Below are 25,635 nucleotides of genomic sequence, written 5' to 3' on the forward strand. Positions count from 1 at the left end.
GCCTCTGGTGCTTGCTGTAGGACTGTGGATGAAGTTTGAATTCTGTTGCTTAATGTCCATTTCAGGAATTCATCTTGAATATGAGCAGAGTAGTCGACAGGCACCCCATATTCCCATTAGGACTTCCACAGAGCTTATTTGGGGCACAGCTAATAGTATACCAATTTTGTGCTGTCATATGTCATCGTATGGTAGCAGCGTGTTTCCATATATAGGAGTTCTACTGTTTGCTCTGTTTTAAATATTTACTGTCGTGCAAGCTGTATCTTGTAAACTTGCCCAATTTGGGGGATTCCCATTTAACAAGTAAAACATTTTTGGTTAATGGATGCAAAAATATTAACTCATAGATCCAGACTGCCACATATATATAGATAGGAGCTGAAACCAGATTAGTAGAAACTCTAAAGATGAATTAGAAGAAGATGAACTACGAAACTTTCTTATGAACACTCTCTTTAAGGCTATAAAGAATCAAGTGATTTAGTAAATAAAAGATGTTGACTTTGCATTCCCTTGTCAGATGATGGTAGCCTTAAATTTAACAGCATGAATAGAGATTTCCCTGCTTTAGAGTTACGATTTGACATTTCACTTGACCCTTGAATAACACAGGTTTGAATGCATGCATCCATGTATATGCAGATATTTCCTGATAAATACAGTACTGTAAATGTATTTTCTCTTCCTTATGATTTTCCTAATAACATTTTCTTTGCTCTATTTTTTTTTAAAATATGGAACATTTCACGAAATTGTGTCATCCTTGTGCGGAGGCCGATTTTAGTATATGTGCTGCGGAAGTGAGCACCAGCTTACTTTATTTTAAAAATTCAGTATGTAAAAAAAATAAAAATAAAAATTCAGTATGTAGTGCATGTAACACACAAGATATGTGTTAATCGACTGCATTCTCAGTGAGGCCTCCAGTCAAGAATAGACTATTAGAAGTTAAGTTTTGGAGGAATCAGAAGTTACACATGGATTTTTGGCTGCAGGGAGGTCAGCACCCGTAAACTCCGCATTGCCCAAGAGTCAGCTTCACGGCACGTGTCCCCTTTCAGCAGCAGGTAGTGAGGTGCCTTAATGGAGAGTTCTAGGAGAACATATCTCTGAGCATCGGGATTGAGCCTTTAAATTAAACTCTGTATCATCGTGTTATTTTTAAATACTTCTCCTTGCCTCCTCACTACCTCTTACCCCACTGAGTCCTTTCCTGTTCTAGGTTACATATTCCTGTTTGCTATGAACTTGTCTTTGTGCCTTCTGCCTTCTCGGCTTTTTTGCCACAAAATGTTTCTGCAGTCAGACCAGGAACCTCAAATAGGAATCCTTGGGAGAGATGAATTTGTCTGCTCTGGGGCTGTCAATTACTCTTGCCCAGTGGACATGCTCATGGAGGGACCTTTTAAGGGGAATTGTCTCCCAGCAAGTCAGGACTGGTGCAGTCCCCTAGAGGAAACTACTACTGTTTATATGCTTGACCCTAATTCATTTTGTCTAATATATAAGACATATTTGAGGTCAGATATTGATGTTTCAAAATCATTTAACCAGATATGTACAAGTCTGATAGGTATGTACGTATTAAGATATGTACAAATATGTATGTAGATATGTACATATGTCTTCAAGATATATACAGATGTCTTAGGACACTTTTTTTGGTACGTAATAAAAGCCCAACTCAAACTGGGTAAGCACAAAAGTGATGTTACTGGCTGACATAACTAATAAATCCAGGGTTATGTCGGCACAAGTGGGGCCAGTGTTTCACCAGTGTCATCCAAAATCTCTTGCCGATCATTTCTCCGCACTGGCTCTCTTCCCCATTGGCTGTATTCCATGGTATGCTCACTAAAGTGGTGGCAAAGACAGCCATCGGCAGCTGCAGGCTTATATGTTGCCAGTTTGGTAATCCCAGAATAAAGAGAGCTCTACTCTCCCAGAAGTTCTAGTAAAAGTCCTGGGACTGATTCACATGGTCCTATCCATCCCTGAATCAATCAGTGTCACTCTGTACAGGGTAGGTTACGTGCCATGCTGCGCTCATAACCCCGAAACCATACTGCCTGAGTAGGAGTCGTTCGTCAACAAAAAATGAGGGTATGGTTTACAGAAGAAGTAATAGGTGTTGGAAAGGCAGACATCACAGATGTGTACTGAATATTAGGATGTAGAATGAATTTACTTTGATGTGATGTATAAAGTTTCGTGTTATGTTTATAGAATTTGTTTGGAATGAATACACAGCCATAGACCATTACTTACAGTTTTATATATCAGTCTTCTCTCCCCCAGCTAGATAGTAAAGCTCTTAAAGACCATACCCATCTTAGATCTTTTGGAATCTCTAAAACTTAGTACCACACCTGTACATGGTAGGTACTCATAAATGTTTATGGACGCTGCTGAAATGGCAAGTTCCTTCTAGCAGCATTTTCATTATTGTTGGTGGCAAATACCTCTGGAGTTACACCATTCAGTGTTGGTTTAGAACAAGTGCACACACAGTCCATATTTAATGAGCAAATGGAGAACACGCTGGCCAGTATCCAGCAGTGTGGGACAAGCAGGATGCATGAACATGACCTCGGGTGCATGCAAGCTATAGGCACAGAATGTGTTCCGCGGACTTGGACTATAGAGACAGAGAGATAAAAAAGAATTCTTCTCAATTCCACAGACTGGCTGTAGTTCAAATAAAATTTTGTTTAGCGCCCTTAGGCAGCTGTGCCAGACATCTCTCAGCTCTTGAACTATTTGATGTCCAAACATTCAGGAGTATGAAAAAAAAGTGACAGGAAAAAAAAATCCTCATAGAACTTCCTGTGACAGGTCAAAGTTTAATCACAGCAAATAATGCAGATTTCCCTTTTCTTATAACCACAACAGAAAGGCAGGGCTTGTGTTTACAAAGCGTGTTGTTTGGGAGACCTCTGTAAATTGTAATCTTTGGAAATCCCAAACCTATTGGATGTAATCCCATCCATTAGATAAAGGCAACTTGCCTATGCAATAGATCCAGAAAGCAAGTTAAATGGAAAACATGAACAGGAAGCAGTCATTAAGAATTACAATGGGTAGGATGCAGAGTTAATTCACGGAGATATTTTGTTATGAGCTAATGACATCACTAGGACAGCTGGGAAGCCGAGGGCTGTGCTGGACCAGCACTTGCTCTCTGCCCCGCAGCTGAGAGGTCAGGACTATAGAGACAGGGAGAGAACTTACTTTATGGGATAGTGAGGGGCTTGGCTGATTTAATCGTGAGTCGGTAATGACCTGTCTGGCTTTTTTGGATTGCCCTTTGCATAGCTAAACTGGATGCATAGACTTAGTGAATGCTGAGAACCACTTTTCCCTTCTCCTTTCTGAACATTCACTTGGGTCACTTTAAGCAGAGGATGCATATCGAATGGTAGTTTTGATTTCCTCTAAAAGCCATCTGAGATATTTTGTTCATATTCAACACAGGGTGAATATATTTCTCTTATGGAACTGGCAGTCATGGAATCATTGAAATGGTATTTTTGTCAGTTTACTGAATAGCAAAAAAAAAAAAAAGTTTTCAAAAGTCTTAAGATGTTGGTCAACAGAAGGAATCACACAGTTAAAGTTATTTTCCAGTGTTTACGTTCAAATGTTCAGACCTGTCTGGCTCTTCTGTTTTGCAAGTGTAGGGGTTATAGGCAGCCTAGCCACATTCCTCATTGATTTATATAAATATATTACAGATTGTTAACCTCCTGCCAAATACCAGGGATTTCAGTTCTTGTTTAGCTCAGTTGCTTTATGTGAGACTTATTTGTTATATTAAAACATCTATGTTCCCTTTATTGCCCACCACACTGACTGTTATTTATTTGATTTGGGGTAATTCCAGAGGGAGTCATTGTAGACAAAAAAGCATCATAAATATTATGTTCTAAAATTCCTCAGATGAATACAGGCCTTTCCTGCTATTTGAAAGTAGAATGTTCTATGAAACCTTTTGTAGGCTGAAATCGTGTAAAGTGAAGAAGCAATTACCATTAATTTATATGGAAAATTTTTTGAGTGTTCCCAGACCCAAAAAGTAACCTCTCCTGGGCTTTTCTGATACCTTAGGACACATCTTGCTAACGGGTGCACAAAACAAACCGAGGTAAAGCACAGATGGACATAGAGAGCATTCAAAGCTAAGGCGGCTTGATGCCCAGAGGCTGAGTATCGTTGTAAGGAAGGAGCTTGGAGGTGCCCCCCTCACGGTTTGGGGTGCACGCTGCCTGTATAAAAGCTCACTACAAACCAAGTATTGAATGCTATTTTCACTTTTCTCCTTTTTTCCTAAAAGCAAAACTCCTCTTTGAGATTTCTTTCAGTTAGCAAGAACAGGTGTACGAATGTAGGACTTTTGTAAAAGGGCAATGGCGTGAACTTTTGAAAACTGGGGAAACCTGCATTTATAATTGTTGACTCAAAATGCATTTCCTACACATAATATAGTGTAGACTATATGGACTATTACAACTTATTATTTTTTTTTACAGTGATAATGTTCACTAAACAGGTCAGACTGAATTTTGTATGTCAGTGTAGAGCGGCATTTCCCCGGATGTCTCCGGTGGAGTCCTGGCTCTGTGATGTTGACCATTAGCATTGGAGCCAAAAAAGGCGGGTATCCTACAGGTCCTCCCAGGACCTCTCCTTCCCTTGATGTCACTTGTGAATTTCTAAGGAGAAAGTAGTACGCTGCATTTTCCTGATGAAATTCATGCCAACACCCTAACTGGCTGCAAAGGCAACACCGCAGGCCGCCATCTCCGGACACTGATGACCTTGGCCCTGCTGTGGCCCGTCTCTCAAGACCTGGAGAGGAAGGAAGCTAAGAGGGTTTGTTCTGAGGGGAATGATGGCTGCGAGGCACCGGAGGCACCGGAGGTGGTAGGGTGGGAGGCCCGTGGGAGTAGCAGAGACCTGGGAGCACTTTCCCAGGGTTCAGGGCTGGGAGAGCGGGCGGCCAGGGTCCCAGCCACGGCCGAGTCTGGGGAGCGAGCAGCCACAGCAGTGGGCAGAGGAGCTGGAGTGGGAACTGGCCCGGGAGAGAAGTCTGTGGGCTGTGGGTGGCCTTCTCATCAAGAAGCTGGGCCTGGAGGCCGTGGACTCCACCCGCTACAGGCGCCTGATGGCACAGAACCGAATGGGAATTGGAAGCAACTTCGGGGAACTCTGTGCCTTTGCTGTAGCAATAGCAGGTGTTGGCAGAGTTGGTAGCGAGACCGCTTGATGTGGCCTTGCTACCTTGCTACTCTTTGACCACGACAAGCAGGAACCGGCCCGTACGCACAGACCTTTCTTCCAACCTATCCTTCCAGTCAAGCAGGATTAAGTAAAGTTCAAGCAGCAGAATATGTTTTGAGGAACATTAACCCTGGTGTTCTTTAGGAAATATACAACTACAACACAACCACAGTAGAAAACGTTCAACGTTTCATGGATACGAATAGGTAATGGTGGACGAGGAGAAGGAAAACCCCTTGACCTAGTTCTTAGCTGTGCGGACAAGGTTTTGAAGCTCAGATGACAGTAAACACGGCTTGTAATGAACTTGGGCAAACGTGGATGGAGTCTGGGGTCAGTGCGAGTGCAGTTTCAGGGCATATACAGCTCATAATTCCTGGAGAATCTGCTTGTTTTGCACGTGCTCCGCCAAACTGCTGCAAATACTGAGGAAAAGACTCAAAGGAGACGGTGTTTGTGCAGCCAGTCTTCCCACCACAGTCGGCATGGTCCCTGGGATCTTGGTGCAGAATGTGTGAAAGGTTCTGTTAAACTTCGGTACTGTGAGTTTTTACCGTGGATATAATGCAGTGTAGGATTTTTTCCCTACTGGGTCCATGAAGCCGAAATCCTCAGTGTGTTGACAGAAATTGCAGGAAGCAGCAGGAAGACTACAAGAACAGGAGGCTGTTCAAGAAGAAGAGAGAATACGTGAAGACAAGGGTTGGGTTTTGAGTTGGTATCTGAAGTTTCAGAAAAGGAACTGAAAAATTCTTCAGGCTCAGTTCCTGACTTACCTGAAGGAATGACTGTGCCATATACAAGTCCCGAAAAGCAAGAAGGTTCTATACCTGAGGTAACTGTGGAAAATTCCAGTGAAAGCTTGGAAGACATCATGGCCAAGAGGAAGAATATGTGAATAATGGACTGACCTATATTTTATTTCCCGAGTTTAAGCCTGTTCCCTTGCAATTAAAAAAAATCATTTAAAAACCAGCAAAGCTTAAGGCAACATAAACTGATACATGATCGTCACAAAATTGTCAGACTTTTTGAAAATACTGCGTTACTTGTTGCCTTCTCCCTTCAGCTAAATCAGTAATTCCTCTAAAATTTATGTTTCATTCTAGTTAAGAAAACTTGAAAACTTAGCCACTGGGCCTTTTGGGAGGGGTGGGAAGAAATGACCAATTTCATGCTATGTTTCTTTTCTTTCCAGTAATCCTTTGTGGTCTGTTGCCTGAGGCCATGGACAATAAAGTAGGATGTGGTTCTCAAATACAGGGAATACACAGGAGGTACAACCTACCGATGAGAGCTAGCAGGCATCTCCTCACTGTGTTTAGAATCACGCTCTACAAGAAAACTGTCTATGGCTATTAACTTGGCTAACAGTGAATTTAAAATAGTTAACCTATAAAATAAAAATATCCTCTCAAATGTTACCTGATGAAATAAACACCAAAATGAAGTCACTGGAAAAGTTCGTAAACCTGTGAATTATATATTCAAAAACAAGACAAAGGCAAACAAAGGAAGCTTTCTTTGTAGATAAACGGATAAAGGTGCTTTTGGGAAGGACAAATTATATTTCTACACTGACCAAGGAAAAGAAATCATTGCACTTGTGGACTATGTATCTGGAGGCACTGTACTTTATTAAGGAGCAAGGAATCAATTTAGGCTAAGATCATCTAGATTATACCCATCGTATGAGCTAATTTCTGGGTATTTCATTTAAATTTGCTTCTGTAAGATAATTAGATAGTTGTCTTGAATCGGGGGCATAAAAGAGACCTAGATTACCTGTGCAATGACCGACATGTATTTACTCACCGGAAGAGTGTCATTTACCCTGATCACTAAATTACAAATTGATAAACTGGTTTTCTCTGGAGTTGCATACAAATGTTTTGAGAGCCTTGGTTAAATAAACTCCCAATGGTTTGGAGACCAGTAAAAAGCATGCATGTGTAACCATTATCAGTAGGATGTGACTATGCTGTGCCAGTCTTCTATTTTGATGATTTTTTGCTTTGAAGATATGAATGTCTAAATTGTATCTGTAGAGAAGATATGTGAGTACAAAATGAAAAATGTGATCTCCACTTGTAAAAAAAAGTTCTAAAATCTGATTTCAGAAAGTCCGCCCCCCAAAATAATAGCCCCTTAACATAAAAAGAATTACCTCCTTGAACCGGCTTGAGCCACTTCTACCTAACACCATTCTTTTTGTAACCTTGAAGAGTAAAATAATTATATACATTAAAATTTGTACAGGAATGTTATATGCTATGCACTGTCACAGAATCCTCTTTAAAATTCCACATTTTGAAAATTGCCAATTAAAGGGACGCCTGAGTGGCTCAGTTGGTTAAGTGTCTGCCTTCCGTTCAGGTCATGATCCCAGGGTCCTGGGGTCGAGCCTCACTCAGTGGGGAGTCTGCTTCTCCCTCTGCCCTTCTCCCTGCTTGTGTGCTCACTCTCTCTTTCTCTCTCTCTCTCAATAAATAAAATCCTTGAAAAATTGCCAATTTAAATTAGTGACTTTTCTCCATGGCTTATTCATTTAGAGCAATTGGCAGTGGCTTCCATGAGCTCACCTTTGCCTCTCTCGTGTGTGGAGTCCAGTTGCTTCAAGTCCCGTCAGTGAGACTTCATATTTTGAAGAGAATGATAAAACTTTGAGGAAAATAACTTGGGTAGGTTAGATGTTATTCTTGAATTGTGTCATACAAACAGCGTTTGAAAACATGGTTTCAGTAAAATGAAGCAACAGAACATACTGCCACGACGGTTAGGTAACTAACAACGGTTTGGAAGCAGATGACCTTTTGGTTCAGTAGTGTTTTACGATCATTTTATTCTCCAGTTACATCCCCGTCAAATTTTTTTTTTCTTTTGGAAATTACTAAAATTTCAAATATTACAAACTCTAAATGCAGGAAGAGCGGGAATTACTACAATCAGTGTTGACCTGAGGCAGTGGTTAAAAAAAAAATGTATTTTTTTCATGAAGGAAATGTATTAATTATAACGGAAAACATTTTAAAAGTAATGTTTACAAAACACTGCTTAGTGGTGTAGTTCCCATGTTTGTGTTTGAATTTAGTGCATGTCATTTTTGATTCGTTGCTGTTTTACTTTATTACAAAAATAGAAGTAACCTATAGAAAGAAGCTTGGTGATTGTGGAACTCCTTTTTCTGCTTTAAAAGGAAGAAAAAAAGTGAAGCTGGCCAACTATGTGGGTTTTATAATGGAAAAAAGGATGGTTCAGAGGAGCCCATGAATAAATGGTAGTCACCTCACTTTACCAAACTGAGGGAGTTGCTTTGATAAACTTCGCAGGTGTTGAATTCAGGCTTGATAGCAATCATAATTGTCATATGGCACCCATATGATTTAATGGCATTATCTTTAATAAATTTATTAGGAGTTTTTACTTTATTAGAATAGTTTTCCAGAATAAGTCACATTAGTGACATCAGAAGACTTTGGAATAGGGGGCGCCTGGGTGGCTCAGTCAGTTAAGCGTCTGCCTTCGGCTCAAGTCATAATCCCAGGGTCCTGGGATCGAGCCCCACATCAGGCTCTCTACTTAGCAGGGAGCCTGCTTCCACGCACTCTTTCTATCAAAAAAATAAATCTTTAAAAAAAAAAAAGACAACTTTGGAATTTCAAAAATCAAGTTTAGAAGTAGATGATTAAAACTTAGAAATCAGGATGCCTGGGTGACTCTGTCGGTTAAGCATCTGCCTTCGGCTCAGGTCATGGTCCCAGAGCCCTAGGATCGAGCCCCACATCTGGCTCTGTGGTCACGAGGCAGTCTGCTTCTCCCTCTGCCCCTCACATCGCTCTCGTGCTCTCTTTCAAATAAATAAATAAAATCTTTAAAAACATTTTTTTTGAAATAGAACTTAGAGATCAGGGGCGCTTGGGTGGCTTAGACGGTTGGGCATCTGACTCTTGGTTTCAGCTCCGGTCATCATTTCCCCTGTCCTGGGATCCACCCCATTTGGGCTCAGCTCTGCTTCAGATTCTGTCTCCCTCTCCCTCCTCCTCCCCCTCTGTCCCTCTCCCCCTACTCACAGGCGTGTGTGTGTGTGTGTGTGTGTGTGTACACGTGCTCGCTCACTCGCTCTCAAATAAATAATAAAATCTTTAAAACTTAGAAGCCAGAATATTTAGAAGTAGATGAATGTGAGAAGAAATTCAGTGGATCTTAATTGATTTTAGTGGAGTTGTAGAACTCATCCCAAACTGCCCATAATTAAAAAGCAGCGTGGATCTGGCTGTGAAGTGTGTGCGGTTGGTGGTGGTGTTCATCCCACTGGATTTAACTTAATTATAGTGTGCTTTAGTTTATGTTAAAGTTTCGTTTAAATTCACAGAGAAATACCAAATGTTGTGGGGCCCCATTTAGGCCAGAAATGCAAGTGGGGTGGCATGGTGAACCAGCTCAGCATTAAAAATTCAACAGAGGAAATATGCTAAGTACATAATGGAGGGTCAGCCCTGCGTTTTAGTGACGGGTTATATGCACGTGTATAGTGAATTTCTTTGAAGAGAAAGAAAGAGTGTTTATTCGGTTTTTAAAAACGAAAGAATAGGCTATGAATAGCATTTTATTAGTCTTTTCTTAGTACTTATATTACATTCTTGTCAAATTTACTTACAGCTTGTTTACGGGTGGTTTTTTTTAATTATTCAAACATGTGGTGAGCATCTCATGTGCCGGAGAGTGCTGTGTGTGGGGGAAAGTAAAGAAGAATTTGTCCTTGGGCTTGAAAATGCTTTTCGACTGCTGAAGGCTTTGCTTTTAAAACTTGAATTTTGACTTAGTTGTGGAATTGTATGGAAGATATTAGATTCACCCATCCGAACTTAATTATAAAGTTCGTTAATCTGTCTTTATCATTTAAGGGTAATGTAGTTTACTAATGCAGTTTCAAATACCACCTCTCTCCCCAAAAAATGTTAAAGTTTCAGTTTTTGTTAGCATGATATTTGGAATTTTTAAACCAAGAATTTATGCCCTTTCCAGGGAGATGATTTGGTTCACCAGGATGAGAAGTCCCTCTTAGAAATAATCCAAATTTCTCTATATTTCATCATCCTTACTTTTATAGGCATGATTGTAACACCTTAAATTCCAGGAAAATCTTCACTGCAGAGTCGAGCATCTCCAAAGAATGCTTAATCTGTCTCTTTAATAATTCTTGAACTGTGTGCTAGAAAGAACCATGTTTTTCCTGGGCTGCAATTTTTTAAACTATCTCCTTTGGCAAGTTGTACGTAAGTAAGGTCTTAACTAAGGAAACTCTCCAGGCCGACATTCTTATGCTCCGGTCATGTTGTCTTTTTGCTGCTGTGGATTTTGTCATCACTTAACCAAGTGCTTTTCTCCTGAATCTCATATTGCTATTAAAGTATCAGATCCTATTAAGCATCCTCACATATTATCACAATGATCAACACCGGTATTTTTTTTTCCTATTGTATGATCGAATTGCAGGATATATGTAAGACATACAAGTTACTTCTTTGCTTATTGTCACCTACTTAATATCTCTTTCTTTTTTCTTTTAGGTTGTTTGATGTATGCACAGTGTCACGAACAGACAGAGAAACCAAACTAACGTTAGTGTTTGAACATGTTGATCAAGACTTGACCACTTATTTGGATAAAGTCCCGGAGCCTGGAGTGCCCACTGAAACCATAAAGGTACCAAGAATCCTCTTTCTGCTTGATTCAACACTATTATAGGCCAGTAAGCAGTCGCATTTCTTCCATATGAAAATTGCCAGGGGGGGTGCCTAGCTGGCTCAGTCAGTAGAGCATGTGACTCTTGATCTCAGGGTCATGAGTTCAAGGCCCACGTTGGGTGTAGAGCTTACTTAAAAAAATATTGCCAGGATTAGAGCTTTTGGAATTCAGTATATAATTAAATATATCAACTAAGTGAGATGCTCAAAGAATGAGGTATATTTTAGTTCGTTAATTTTAGGACTCAGTGAAAAAAAACCTTTTTTAGTTTTGTTTGTTTTTAAAGATTTTATTTATTTATTTGACACAGAGAGAGAGACAGCCAGCGAGAGAGGGAACACAAGCAGGGGGAGTGGGAGAGGAAGAAGCAGGCCTCCCAAGGAGCAGGGAGCCCGATGTGGGGCTCGATCCCAGGACCCTGGGATCACGTCCTGAGCCACCCAGGCGCCCCCTTTTTTAGTTTTAATACGTATTGAAATTATTGAAAGGTATCTATATGTACATTATCTGGCCCTAACCTTAGAAGATATAATGTTGTAAATACAGCTCAGTCTCTTTCTAATGATTCACAGACTCTGAGGGACAAAATTTGAAACTTCAGGCATGAGCACATTGCATATTATAATTGTATGCTGACTCCAGGATGTAAATTATACTATGTAAATCTGAAATACTGGTTCTTAGGCCCTTCTTTCTCCATTTTTCCCTCATTTATAAAACACTTATAGGAAGCCTAAGTGCCAGGTACTTTCCTAAACCCTTGGGATTCAGGAATGACTTAAGACTCCTTAGAGGTTAGCAAGCTAGATGTGCTGGGCTGACCAGAATTTCTTTCTTCTTTTAAATCTAACAGAAAAACGTACTCGGGAAGTTTTGTTGGTCAGACTTCTGTTCTGCTTAATGGAACTTCCCAGTACATCTCTTAGATCAGTGAGTGTTGCGTTCAGGTCTTCATGAAGACCCTTTTGTTTATGTGTATTAGGTGACTTAACAAACTCCTTACCTAATCATTCATTGTTTAGAAATGAGTTCTAAAATTCAGCATCATTTTAGATAGGAGGTAATAGCTAGAACTACTTTATCTTGTCTTTCGGTGGTGGCTAGCTGGTGTTTTCAGATACTGACACATTTAGAACTTGACATACTGGATGATTAATTCCTTTGGATTTGGGTTGATAAAGTGTTTATGTTCCCATTTGTCTTTCATAAAAGAATATGATACTCAGTAGTGCTCTCATTTCCTCCTCAGCACTTTCAGGGACTCGAAGACCCTTTAAATATAGGTATTCCTGGGGCACCTGGGTGGCTCAGTCGGTTAGGTGTCCAATTCTTGATTTCAGCTCAGGTCATGATGTCAGGGTCATGAGATCAAGCCCCGCACTCAGCATGGAGTCTGCTTGAGATTCTCTCTCTCCCTCTGCCCCTCCCCCTGCTCACGTGCATGCACTCTCTCTCTAAATAAATGAATAAAAATCTTTAAAAAAAAAAAACCTAAATGTAGGTATTCCTTCTTACCTGTTCTTGGACCTCTTCTTCTCTATCCCTGCACCCCTTTTTCCTCTCACCTTCTATTCTAGTGTGGCTTCAGTTCTCTCCTCTATGAGTTTGTCTGAAACCCCATGTTCATCCTGCAAGGTATTGCCCCTTTTCATATACTCTCTTTTCTGCCAAATTAGACTCTTTGTGTGGTTCATGACTTCTTACCTGTGTGGTCCTCCTCCTCCTCAGGGTCATTCCTTTGCTCCTCTCACCAATAACTGTCTGCTGAAGTATCTGGCCCACCCCAGATATCAGTTGATCAACTTTTACAGCTGGTCTTACAGCACTGGTTCTACACATCTCCCCCTCTTGGTCCTATTTTCTACCTTTAATTGTGATTATTTATGTCCATATTCATTTATCTTTGTATCCTGACAGTCGCTACATGATTTTTATACCTAGGTACTCAATAAATAAGACACATTGACAACCTTTCTTCAGATATCATTATTTCAAAATTATTTTTAAATGACTTCCAACGGCTTGAATATCTACTGTCAGAATCATCATCAGCTTCTTCGGATGTAGTTAGTTCTAAGTTCAAAATTATTTTGCGGGGGGAGTCATTTTTTTAAGCAACAAGACAAGGTAACTATATATTTATGCCATATGTTACCACCTGTATAGATAACTTGAGCTTCACATTAAATTCTCCTGGCACTAGAGGCTGCTGAGTGGAATCGTTTACAAAAATACCTGTGTATTTAAAATGGTTGATAAGCCAAAATAATGCACTGTAGTAAGGTTTGATCAGGCAGGGTAGAAACGAGTGGGTTGAGGGAATTCTTTTTTTTTTTTTTTTTTTTTAAGAAAGAGAGCGTGCACACGCGCGGGGTTTGAGGGGGCAGTGCAGAGGGAGAGAGAGAATCTTAAGCAGGCTCTATGCCCCAGTGTGGAGCCCAAAGCAGGGCTCAATCGCTCGACCCTGAGATCATGACCTGAGCTGAAATCTAGAGTTGGACGCTTAACCAACTGAGCCACTCAAGCACCTCAGGGTTGGGGGGAATTCTTAAGGGTGGGGGTGCAGGGGTAAGCAGGATAAGATGAGGAACAGGCAGAAAGGTGGTCACCAAAGTGAGGTAGAGAAGAGGAATTTGGAGAGTGGTAGTTGGTGTGAAGGTTGATGGGGGAAGCAGGGGCAGGAAGGGGAGATAACTCTGGTTACCGGAAGGTTTTCATAAGGAGAATTGTTAAAACTATTTCTGAGTTTTTCATCTATCTCCTGGGAAAGGGACTGTCACTCATTCTGTATTGAACAGGATATTCTCCCAGAGTCTGTTAAATTTCTTCAGTCTTTAGGGGCAACACCCCCACTGATCCTATAGTGACCAAGTTTCCTGGTAGGGGTGGAGGCAAGGGGCTCTGGTTATTTAAGTTTAGTGTTTAATGGTGTATTGATGCTTTCATAGTAAATTATAAAATATTTTAGGCAATTAATGTAGATGTCAATGGTTAATTGAACATTTTTGCTAACTTAAAGACTAATCAAAAGACCTATTTTGTCCTCACCTTAACTTTAAAAAAAAATTTTTTTTTTAAAGATTTTATTTATTTATTTGACAGAGAGACAGCCAGCAAGAGAGGGAACACAAGCAGGGGGAGTGGGAGAGGAAGAAGCAGGCTCCCAACGAAAGAGCCTGATGCGGGGCTCGATCCCAGAACCCTGGGATCACACCCTGAGCTGAAGGCAGACGCTTAATGACTGAGCCCCCCAGGCGCCCCTTAAAAATTTTTTTGAACTATACTATGCTAATCTGCTTTTCTTCCTTATCAAATATAAGAATTTTTAATAATTTGAGTGTTTGTGATCTGTTAAGGCCATTATTTAAAACATGAATAATCATTTAAAAGCATTATAAAACCATCAAATATATAGTTTTAAGCCAAATATAGAAATGATACAAAATTATTTTTAGTAAAGACTTGTACTTTTGTTTTTGTGATTGACTTCTTTTTAAACAGTTGGTATGCAGGGACGCCTGGGTGGCTCAGTCGGCTAAGCATCTTCCTTTAGCTCAGGTCGTGATCCCAGAATCCTGGGATCGAGTCCTGCATTGGGCTCTCTGCTCTGCGGGGAGCCTGCTCTCCCTCTGCCTGCTTCTCTCCCTGCTGTGCTCTTTCTCTCTTTCTTTCTCTCTCTCTCTGACAAATAAACAAATAAATAAATAAATAAAATCTTTAAAAAAATGTTGGCATGCCGGATAAACATCTGCTAAGTAAGAGATTCTGGTTAGTTGGGGTTCTGGTTAATTGAATTTTTAAAGAACCCAGCCAGAAAACAGAAGTATTTTGTTGTCGTATAGGCTTATTTATAGGTAGTCTCAGTAACTAGATAACTAGATCAAGAGAATATTGTTATTATGAGCAACCCATTGGGAACACAATTGGATTCTTATATAGAATGTTTTGTTGTAATAAGAGTTTTTCTGAGTATACTGGTACAAGTATTTTCTGAATATTAACAGAGAGTTTTGTGCTAGTCTTTGGGGAACACAAAAATGAATTAGTCAAGAAGCTTACTCTCAAGGACCTTAGAAGAGATGAGATAAAGTACACCCAGAAGCATGTGTTACACATTTTCTTATGGTGATTACAATAGTTTAGGGAGTGTTTTCAGGTAAAAACAAAACAAAAACTTATGAATGAGCACAATACAGCTTATTCTTTGTATTATGGTACCAAAATATTTTCTGAAATGTTCTTCAAAAATATAGATATTAGTACTGACGTTGTCTTGTAAGTGTCAGAACATGCCATATTGTAAAATAATTATAAATATACAAAAAAAAATTTAACTATGAAGTAGTATAAAACAGAAAATCAAGAAAAGACCTTCTGTATAGGATCATTTAGGCTAAGGGACTCTTCCTCAGCGCCCTGTCCTCCACCATGTTTTCCGGGGCACTGTTTACCTATTACCCACTGAAGTTCAGGAATAAAACTGGAATGCTCCATGGTCTCTGACTAGGTCTGAGAGAGGGAAAATCTTTTTGTTCAGTATTCTCATCAACCTGTTTGTTAGAAAAGAACCCGGGATGGGCTTATTGGATCTGTTTATTACACAGATCACGTAACAACTTATCAAATGCTTTTAAATACCGTTTGTTATTAAAAAATAGAAAAGGCAGAAAAGCACCCCTGAAGCCCTAAGTATTAGAGAAGGTTGATAGTTGGGTGAACTCACTGGGAAAACCTGCGATTACTGCATGGTATTCATGTCAGGCTTTGATAAGGTATGTGAAGTATGGTATAGGCCTGAATGAGAAGTTGCCATTGAGAGGCTCGTCAGAATAAAATAGAATCCTGGGTGGTTCTTGCCAGCACTTTAAAATACACCTTATTCTAAAAAAATAAAATAAACACATATATACATCTTATGCATGCTTCATCTTGAGCTCCCCATCACCTCTTCTTGACATCGTAAGGCACGTCCACTGGTGTTGATAATGACATAAGTTTAAGAGGAGCCTGCGGAGTGCTGTACTTTGAAGTCAACGAATATTCCCATTTTGCTTCATAGACTCTGGTTACCATATCTTGTTTTCCTCTTTCTAATTCAGAGCGTTATCTTTCAATTTACTTGATTATGGAGGAATTCACTGCCATCTTTAGTTTTCTTTGAGATTTGACATTATCTTCTTGGACTTCCATGCTTAAACTTACGAGACAATAACTGACATCTTAATGATTGTCTTTTTCCTTAGAGTTCATGATAAATTTAGAGTCTCTGTGCTTATATAGCACTCTTCACTTATGAGGGCTTTATGAGAAAAAGGGGCTTCCCGATTTTTTTCCTCTTTCATGCCTTTATCTGCCGCCCTATGAGAGGGAATCAGAAAGAACCTATAAATAAAATCCGTCTCCTTGTTCCTTAATCATTGTAACTGCTATACAGAAAATGAACTATATGGCAGGATATGTATCAGGAGAGACTTCAATGTAAAATCTTCTGTTTTATAGGGTTTTAAAATGGAATGCCCTCTTTTACCGAGCTGCTCATTTCGTACTTACGCTTGCCTATAATCGTACAACGTGTTTCCTAGCATATGACTGGCTTCTCAACATCTTACAAACTCCTTCTTCGGACGTTCTGTGCATAGAACATGTTTGATGAAACTGGCAGTATAATTTCACAAGTAGAAATGCAAGGCACCGAAAGATCAGTCAGAGGAGATCAGCTGCCTCTCCAAAATAGAACAGGGTTCTTTTAGCTCAGGACCATATGGCCCCTTTGTATGACTCAATCTTGGAATAAAAATTACATTTTACTTATGTATTTCTCTGATAAATGAATTCTATAGGGCTTGAGAAGGCCAAAAAGCTCAAGGTTTATGTGTCTGGGGGGGTCATTTTCCCTGTGAATTAGATTTCATTTTATCTTCAATTGAATGTTTCTTACAGATTTCTGTTGGTTTGTAATCTTTTCACTAGGAGATAAAATATACTATTAGGTTTATTTTACAAAACCCAGACTTCAGAGACTGACACACACTCTTAACAGCACCTGTTTTCTGCCTCTGGGACGTATCTGTTTTCATGAATCATATCTGCTTGCAGTAAACAGTGGTGCTGGTGTCAGAATGGGATGCCCAGGGCTGGTTCATCTTTCTCCATCTGACATAATGCAGACTGATGGGTTCCCCTCCACTGCAGATGAGGAAAAGTCTCCCAGACCCTTCTCTCCTCTCGCCCTGAAAGGAATCCAGCCCTTGCCCCCTCTCGGCTCCTGGTGGTCTCCACTTCGCCTGAATTATGAGCAGGTGATTTGTGTCATCTTTGCAGGACACAGAGCAAATTAACATGAAAATATCGCTTCTCAGAAAACGAGGCAGGCTTGAATGCCCTGTCGCTGCTGGTCATTAGCCATCTGCCACCGACACTCATACTCTGTTTATCACATTTGAAATTCAGAGCAGATGTTGCATAATAAGGTGATCCCAAAAACAAGGCAAGAAATTCAAAGAACACATACTCCACAATAACGATAAGGATCCTGGAAGGACATTTTTTTCCATCTAATATCATGGCTGGACTAATTGAATAGACCATGTTTTTAAAAACACACATGCACACACACATCTGGCCTTGTGTTTAATGCTGCTTTTTGGAGTAACGTGAAATAATTTTGAAAGAAAACGCATATGTGAAAGATGCCTGAGAGGACTGTTTAATAAAATTAATTTTAATAAGCAAAGTAGAATGTCGTAATAACACTAGTTCTGGGGCAAAGGACCTCACAGGCCAGTCATGCCAGTGTTGATTTTTACTCTAGGATGGGCCTCAACTTACAGCAATTTACCTTCAGACAGTTCACTCCTGTGGTACGGTTGGATCACTCAGGGCTCATTGCTCACCAGTGCTGTTTCCCAGACAGTTAATTTTCTTCTTAGTACCAGAGATCCTACGTTCCCTGTACCCTTCCCCTCCATTGCTTCTCCCACCCGTCACTGTCCCCACCACCACCACTGTCACCACACCCCCACTTTCCACATGGTTAGCGTTCCTGGGTTCTGCATAGCTCTGCACCAGCCCTCTCTCTGTCCCTGGCTTCGGGCTTTCTCCGGCCTTCGTCCTAGGACTCTTTCATTTTAGCTCCACTACCCTTCCACATCGACATAATACGTTACAGGACCCTCTGTCACAGTGTTTTATCTAATCCGTATATGTACATTCTAGACCCTTATTATGCCTTAGAAGAGGCACAGCAGTCAGGGCGCCTGGGTGGCTCAGTCGGTTAAGCATCCGACTCTTGATTTCGGCTCAGGTCATGATCTCGGAGCTGTGGGATGGAGCCCTGTGTGGGGCTTCCCACTCCACAGGACTCTGCTTGAGATTCTCTCTCTCCCTCTGCCTCTCCCCTGTGCTCACACACCTGCTCTCTCTCTCTCTCTCTCTCTAAAATAAATAAATAAATCTTTTTTTAAAAGGCACATCATTCCTAGTATATTAACCATTGTGCTTGGAGGCATTCTATTTTTTTTTTTTTTTAAACAGGCGTCTGGACTTTCCATCAGGAATGCAACCTAGATTATAGTTTTTTTTCCTATGGAAAGTCAGCTTCACATATAGTCTTTTGACTCAACAGAAATGTTTTCTCCACACAAACCACAACCACACCCTTCCCTGTGCATGTGTTCCCTCTACACGTACACACACACGGAATTGGGAGGAGAGGGCTTTAAGAGGAACATCAGCTGTATCGCTATGAGGAAGAGTTAAGCAGCCAGTGCAAGAGCAGCCAGCCGAGTAGCACCACGACAGGCCACTGACTCCAGAAGGAAGTGAGTCAACACTGAGTTTTCCACAAATTTAGGGGGACATATACAGTGTATGAGCTATAAGTGTGTGGAAACGTCCAGTGTGAATCAAGGAACTTCTCCAGGGAGAACAGATTTAGATAATCTAGATTTTGAGGACTCCCCCAAAAAGAAATCCTTAGGCAGCTTCCCAAGCCCTGGAGTAGCTGAAAACATCAGGAGAAAAAGGATGGAATTATGCAAATACATGATTATCTCCAAGTATGTAATAACAAACTATAACAGTTATTTAGTGGTTTGGATTTTTTTTTTTCCTAACAGGAAATAGGGGTTAAAAAAAAAAAAAAAAAGCTAGTGTCTTTCTAAAGGTACTGTAAGACTGACTCACTTAAAATAAATACTGACTCACTAGAATAAGCAAATGACACTTTGATCAAGCTAATAACAGGTAAGTTGGAATCGCTTTAGAAAATGTTTCTTCACCTTAGGCATTGAATCTGTTTATAGAGCCCATTAAAAAGTTGCAGGCAATGTATACCCCGTGTGTATCACCATGGATACACATAGCAGAGGGATGCTCTGCATAGAGGAGGGATATTCCTCATCTAAATTTAGCATGTGCCTAAGCTCCCTGGTTATAGTCTTTTTTCTGGCTCTCTTCCTCGAAATGTTGGAACCTTCAAGGCTTCACCCTCAGCCCTCTGTTCTTCACTGTTTATGCCTTCTGCCCAGGTGATGTCGTTCAATCCAGAATCTTCGGATATCGTATATCCTCCAGCCTGACCTCTCCCCCGTGCTCGAAATGCACCATATGATATCTCATAACCAAAACATTGTCCAAGGATCCTCTTCCCAGTTGAAGCCTTCGCCATTGGCCCCCATTGTTTGAGCCCCAAACCTAGGCATTATTCTTGGTTTCTTGCATTCCTTCACAGTCCTCATCCAGTCCATTAGCAAGTACTTTTGGCTTTATCCCTCAAAGATATCCCCAGTCCAGCTACTTTTCAGTATCTTTATTGCTAAAGCTCTAGTCTAACCCATCAAACCAGCTTCCTAACCCAATATGCTGTCTTCCATTCCTGCCCCTTTATAGAACATCTTCGGTGTAGCAACCAGAGGGACCTTACTAAAACACAAATCAGTGTTACTCCCCTCTTGAAAACTTTTCTCCAGTGGTTTCCTATGACCTGTAGAATAAAATCAGAAGTCCTACATGATCTAGGGCTCTCTCTTCCTACACACTCCAAATTCCAATCTGCCTCCACCCTTCTCCTGGTTCGCTGTTCTTTGGCCACACCTGCTTTCTTTCTGTTCTTCCGCCATGCTTCCAGCTCAGAGTGTATGTACTGACTGTTCGTGCTGTTTGGAATGTTTCACGCCTCTCCCTCCCACATGGTTCTGTTTTATCTTCTTCATAACACTGAGTTGAAATTATCTCACTCATTTTTTTATGTGTGTTTGTCTTTCCCAACTAGAAGGTAAGAGCTTTGAAGTCAGGACTCTAGTTTATTGCACTTACCCCAGTATTAGCATACTGCCTAGAATGTGAGGGACACTCATTAAACATATGTCGGTCACTATACTAAGGTGCTTACCTCACTAATCCTCTAATTAATTCTGGAATGTAGGAATCATTTTACCCATTGTACAAGTGAGTAAATTGTACTTTTTCAAGGATAGATTTTATACGTAAGTATGCATACACACATACATAGAAGAATAAGCTGATATGATATGTCCTATCTCAATACATCCACTTGGTGCTTTCACATTCAGCTCTTTATGGTGGGCGGGGGCATTGGGATTATCCATACTGTAACTAAGGAGTTGCTTCATCGGCTTGGTTTAGATGTTGTGTAAAACCAATAACTGATCTCCACTAGAACTATAAAGGATTTTCTCTGTTCATATAGTACTGACTTAACAAAATTCCAGAAATTATCATCTTTCAATGTTGGATTCTGTTAAATAGGTTTTATACTAAGGATGGGAAACCAAGTCCAATGAAGAGAATGATTGATGCTATGAATTGCAGACCCTATTCTCATCTCCCAGGGATACATATCTAAAAGATAATTCCATAGTTACACATTTTTTAAAATTTGAAGGTAAGTTTGACATAAAGATATATTCAGCATTATGTGCAAAGTTCCTCTCCATCCCCACCAGGAGAAGTAGCAACTTCAAAGTTAAGTGACTTTACAAAATCTAACTGAAAATACTCTCCTATGTTTATTCATTTGCATTTTTATCCTTCTTACCCAAAAATTGCAGACACTCACATGCATTGTGGAGTTTGGAAATTAAGAAAGTACCATTCTGCTAGAGCAATTGCTCACAATTTACAATCACTACATTTTGAATTAGTGAGGAGCATATAAAGATGGTATCCATCAGTTATCTAAGAGGGTATTTTATTCCTCATTCCTAAGCAAGGTGGAAAGGACTAATCAATCCTTCAACTGCAGTTAAGAAAAATCAGTCTTGGTTCTAGTAAATATTTGTTGAATGAATAATGCTTTCACAAACACTTGTGTAACGAACCCTTGAAAACCCGATAGTGGCGGTCATAAGAATCAAATACCTCCGGTGTATGAAAGGTGGTTCGATTCCTCTCATTCTGCTCTTCCTCTTTCTCATCATCATTCTCAAAGAGCAAAATTCTCCAAAAAGATCGACTCCACTGAAATTGCAAATGAGGAGAGTTTGACCTGAATTTGGACTTCTGTACCTACATCAGGGCCTGATGCCAAGCATCTGGATACTGAGACACTTGATGTCTTAGGAAGTGAAAGATAATTCCTTGAATATTAGAAATAATCAAGTATAAATCTAATCTCTAAAAACTCTCACTACTACCATACAATGGTAAGCTTAATTTAGATGCCTGGAAAATAGACTAAACTCAACAAATTTTGCGAAGAATGAGTTCCATCTACTAAAGGGTTAATGAAGTTAGGTAAACGTGATGTTCTGTTTCTCCAAGTGTGGTCATGAATCACCTCCAGAACCGCTGCCTGGGGTGCTCATTTGAAGCAGTAGTCCTGCCCTAACCAATTCCCCAATCTAATCTCAGAAGGAGTTTCTAGTAAGTACCCTCTGGTGATGCTTAGAGACACTGAAGTTTAAAAAATATTTTCCTTCAGTGTGACATATGACAGGACTGGAATGGGGAATGGACTACATTCTGAGATGGCTCAAACCTCTGAAATATTTGCTTGCCGTGCCTGGGTAACCCAGCCACCAGAAGGTTCAAATCCAAGCCCAGGTGAAGTCAGGTGTGGATTTTAACTAAAGTCACCCATACATACAACACCCGACGTTTTAGGGGCATCTGGGTGGCTCAGTTGGTCAAGCGGCTGCCTTCTGCTCAGGTCATGATCCCAGGGTCCTGGGATTGAACCCCACATCGGGCTCCCTGCTCAGCAGGGAGCCTGCTTCTCCCTCTCCCTCTGCTGCTCCCCTGCTTGGGTTCGCTCTCTCTCTCTGTGAAATAAATAAATAAAATATTTTTTAAAAACCCAAAACACCGAGGTTTTGTTCCTTAAGATGTTCTGTTGGCAGATGCTAACTCACTAATAAAAATTAAAAAGAAAACCCTTAGGAATATGGGAATTCTAACTAGAAATACTTAAGCCACCCTTATTCTTTAAAAAGAATTGTTAATGACACATCATGATTTGACCTTCGAAAGATGCTTTTTGTTTCATTTCACTTATGTTTTCACAGTTCTCTGTGGTCTTGAATTAGTAAACTGTTACCAGACTTGCAAGTGTAACTGGTTCAGAATTCTTAACCCTGTTTTATAGAAAAGGAACCAAAGCCATGTGAGAGTTAGGTGGACGATAGCTTTTTTAGCACTGACAGCAGTGCCAAACATAGTATTCAGCTACTCCCTTTGAGGTGCATGTATTAGAAGCAGTGAGTGCTCAGAATTTCTTCCAATTGTCATTATAAGCTTTTTTTTTTTTTTTAAGATTTATTTTAGAGGGAAAGAGCACTCAAGCAGGGGTGGGGGGCAGAGGGAAATAAAGAGAGGGAATCTCCAGCAGACTCCCCACTGAGCACGGAGCCGACATGGGGCTCGATCCCAAGACCCTGCGATCATTGTCATTATAAGCTTTTAACAATATAAGCTAGTATCTTTGTTGATTTTTATATTTACCATTGCTCTCTGCTGTCCCTAACCATACTTGTTCATTTTTCCTTTCTTGGACAAAACCAAAGAAATATTTATCATTCTATTCTAGTATAGTCATACCACTTTTAGATTGGAAAGCTAAAATAGAACATAGCAGGAAATTGGGGACCACAGGGCACAAGAGGTTTCACTATGAATTGAGTTTGGGAACTGTGACATTACAGGTTAATTAAGTCTACATTGAGCAATCCAATTTTGATTGATCTGGAAACAGTTATCCTCAGTTTCAGATGTTCTTTGGATATGGTTAGTATGGAATGAACACTTGAAGTGCTCCTTGTTGACATTTTAATTTCACTTATATATGACATTTGAATGTTCCAATCTGGAACTGAGAAATTCACATCACCCATAGCTGAAGACCTGAAGTGTTTGTTGAGACTACTTTGGTGTAAAGGCCATAGGCAAGGGCCCTGCTTCCTTCTGCCCCTTCCTATGAAAATATATTCCTGTCGGCAGGATCGGGTACAAGAAAGGGAAGAAATAAGTTGGTGGTAACAAGAGGAGAATTAATTGAATAGGTTCCAGAGAAAAGGAAGAAACTTATAACCCACAATAAACCCCCCAAAAGTAGCATTTTAAAAAGCACGTGATTGCATCGAGTGTAAATATCTGAAACATTATATTACTCTTATTCCCCCGTTATGATTATTACCCCAGTCACAGCAATTTATCTTGTAAACCTAGGAAGTTCTTTAATATGTTCAACCAGATAGGAAGGATTGGTTGGTTCATGTCTTCAGAGCAAAAACTATATGAATGCCAATAAATGATATAGAAGGACAGAAATATCGGTTAAGTTTTGTCTTTAACGTCATCTGTTCTAAATGTGGCTACCATACTAATGGCCGTTGATATGCAGCTCATCATTGCTGCTAAGGCCTTGATTGAGAACACTTAGGAACTGGGAGAAAGTGAAATATAAATTACATTAGAATGAATTAAGAAAAGAGTTGCATTTTGGTATCCTCCCAAGCAGAGAGATTTATGAAAGCATCACCCACTGAGAAAAAGGACTTCTTTCCTTTTCTGTTTCAATTCTACCATCACTTTCACCAGCAAGGTTTCTCAGGACCTTCTTACTTTATTTATCACTAAGTTCCATAATTAACATATGGTTCATGTTATTGATTTCTCAGGTTTCAAAGTAAAATAAATTGAGCTTTCTTCCACATTTAGAATATACAGTTTTTTTAAGGAACTCTAAACAAAGACACGCATTATTTGTAAGTCAGAGAGCAGCTGCCAGAAAACAGAAAATTAGGAATGGAGTCATGGGTGAAATAATGGAGATACTGTTCAGAGGTAACCCTTTGTACAGCAGGAAATTTTCCTTAGAAAAGAGACAGCTGAGTTTGCTTGTAAATTTTGCTAGAAACAGGCCTGATTTAGTAACATTTAGTGCTGGTTAGGAGGCTGAAGACAGCACTTTCAGCTTTGGATACCAAGCAAGTGCCCTCTTTTATGGTTTTGTATAAAGTCTAATAAACACTTTATAGTTTCAAAAGGCATGTGTGTATGGGGGGGTCACTATTAATTTTTTTTAATGAATAGGATAACATATAAGCAAATATCAGATCTGGGAGTAGAATTTTCTAAGCAAAACGCTGTAGACATTATCACAAAGGAAACAATTCATGGATTAGACTATAAAATTTTTAAACTTAAGTTATTATAAATAAAACTAAAAGGCAAGTAAAATATTTATAAAAATGTGACTAGTATCCTTAACATATAAAAAGCTTTTATGATCCAGTAGGAAATTACCTAATTTAGATATGGAGAAGGAATATGCACAGAGTCACAAAGAAATACATCTATACAGAATGGTTGAAAGATAGGGGAAATACGCAATCTTACAAATAATCAGAGAAATACACATGAAAAAGGATGTACCAAGATTAAAGAAATTATGAAAATTCATCTAACAGTTATTTTTGCAAAAAAATCATATTTTTGAAGAATAATTGCCTAAAGAAACACAAGCTCCAAACTGTTTCTATAATATGATCCTAAGTTTGAAGTCCATCTCAAGTACATGTATGGAAAACTAGAAGGAAATATACTAAAATACTAATAGTGTGTATGTCTGTGGAGGTATTACAGGATGTTTATATTTATGGTCTAAAGTGAGCATGTACTCTTACTACACGAAGCCATATGAATTGCCAATAGTTGACTGCTTTTGCCCTACAAAAATAGAAATTTCGTATGATTCAGCCTAATATTCTTTTAATCTGACAAGGGTGTTTTAACATCATTTTTATGGGGAATACCCTCTGTTACAGAGAAGTTTAAGTTGTTACATCTGAGTCTTTTCTTTATAGCCCAACATAAGAATTAGTAACAGAGTACCATTTCCTATGCTGTTAGGCAACACAATAAGACCGATTTTGTAAAATAATCAATTTGGGTATACATTAAAAGCATTTAGTACATGCCTGTTGATGCTGATATTGATAAAATGACAAACGTTGAAAGAGCAGAAAAAAATAATGATAGATTTTCTAATAAAACTTACTGACACCATTGTTATCTGCTTTAATCTTATTGTCATTTTACCATTAAATAGTATAATTGGGTATGGAGGAATTTCACTTGATTGTA

The 25,635-nt window shown here is 39.6% G+C and overlaps 1 protein-coding gene and 1 pseudogene across 1 annotated transcript in view; both read left to right on the forward strand.

The window, feature by feature from the left end:
- CDK6 (cyclin dependent kinase 6) overlaps positions 1 to 25,635 on the forward strand; it is a 228,384-nt gene that overhangs the window by 51,387 nt on the left and 151,362 nt on the right. The window contains exon 2 of the mRNA XM_040644275.1: positions 10,854 to 10,989. Coding sequence (XP_040500209.1) covers positions 10,854 to 10,989 — 136 coding nt within the window. The remainder of the gene's footprint in view (positions 1 to 10,853; positions 10,990 to 25,635) is intronic.
- On the forward strand, positions 5,153 to 6,181 carry LOC103658722 (annotated as a pseudogene).

The sequence above is a fragment of the Ursus maritimus genome, unplaced genomic scaffold (genome assembly GCF_017311325.1).
Source record: "Ursus maritimus isolate PB19 unplaced genomic scaffold, ASM1731132v1 scaffold_3, whole genome shotgun sequence".
NCBI classification, from domain to species: Eukaryota; Metazoa; Chordata; class Mammalia; order Carnivora; family Ursidae; genus Ursus; species Ursus maritimus.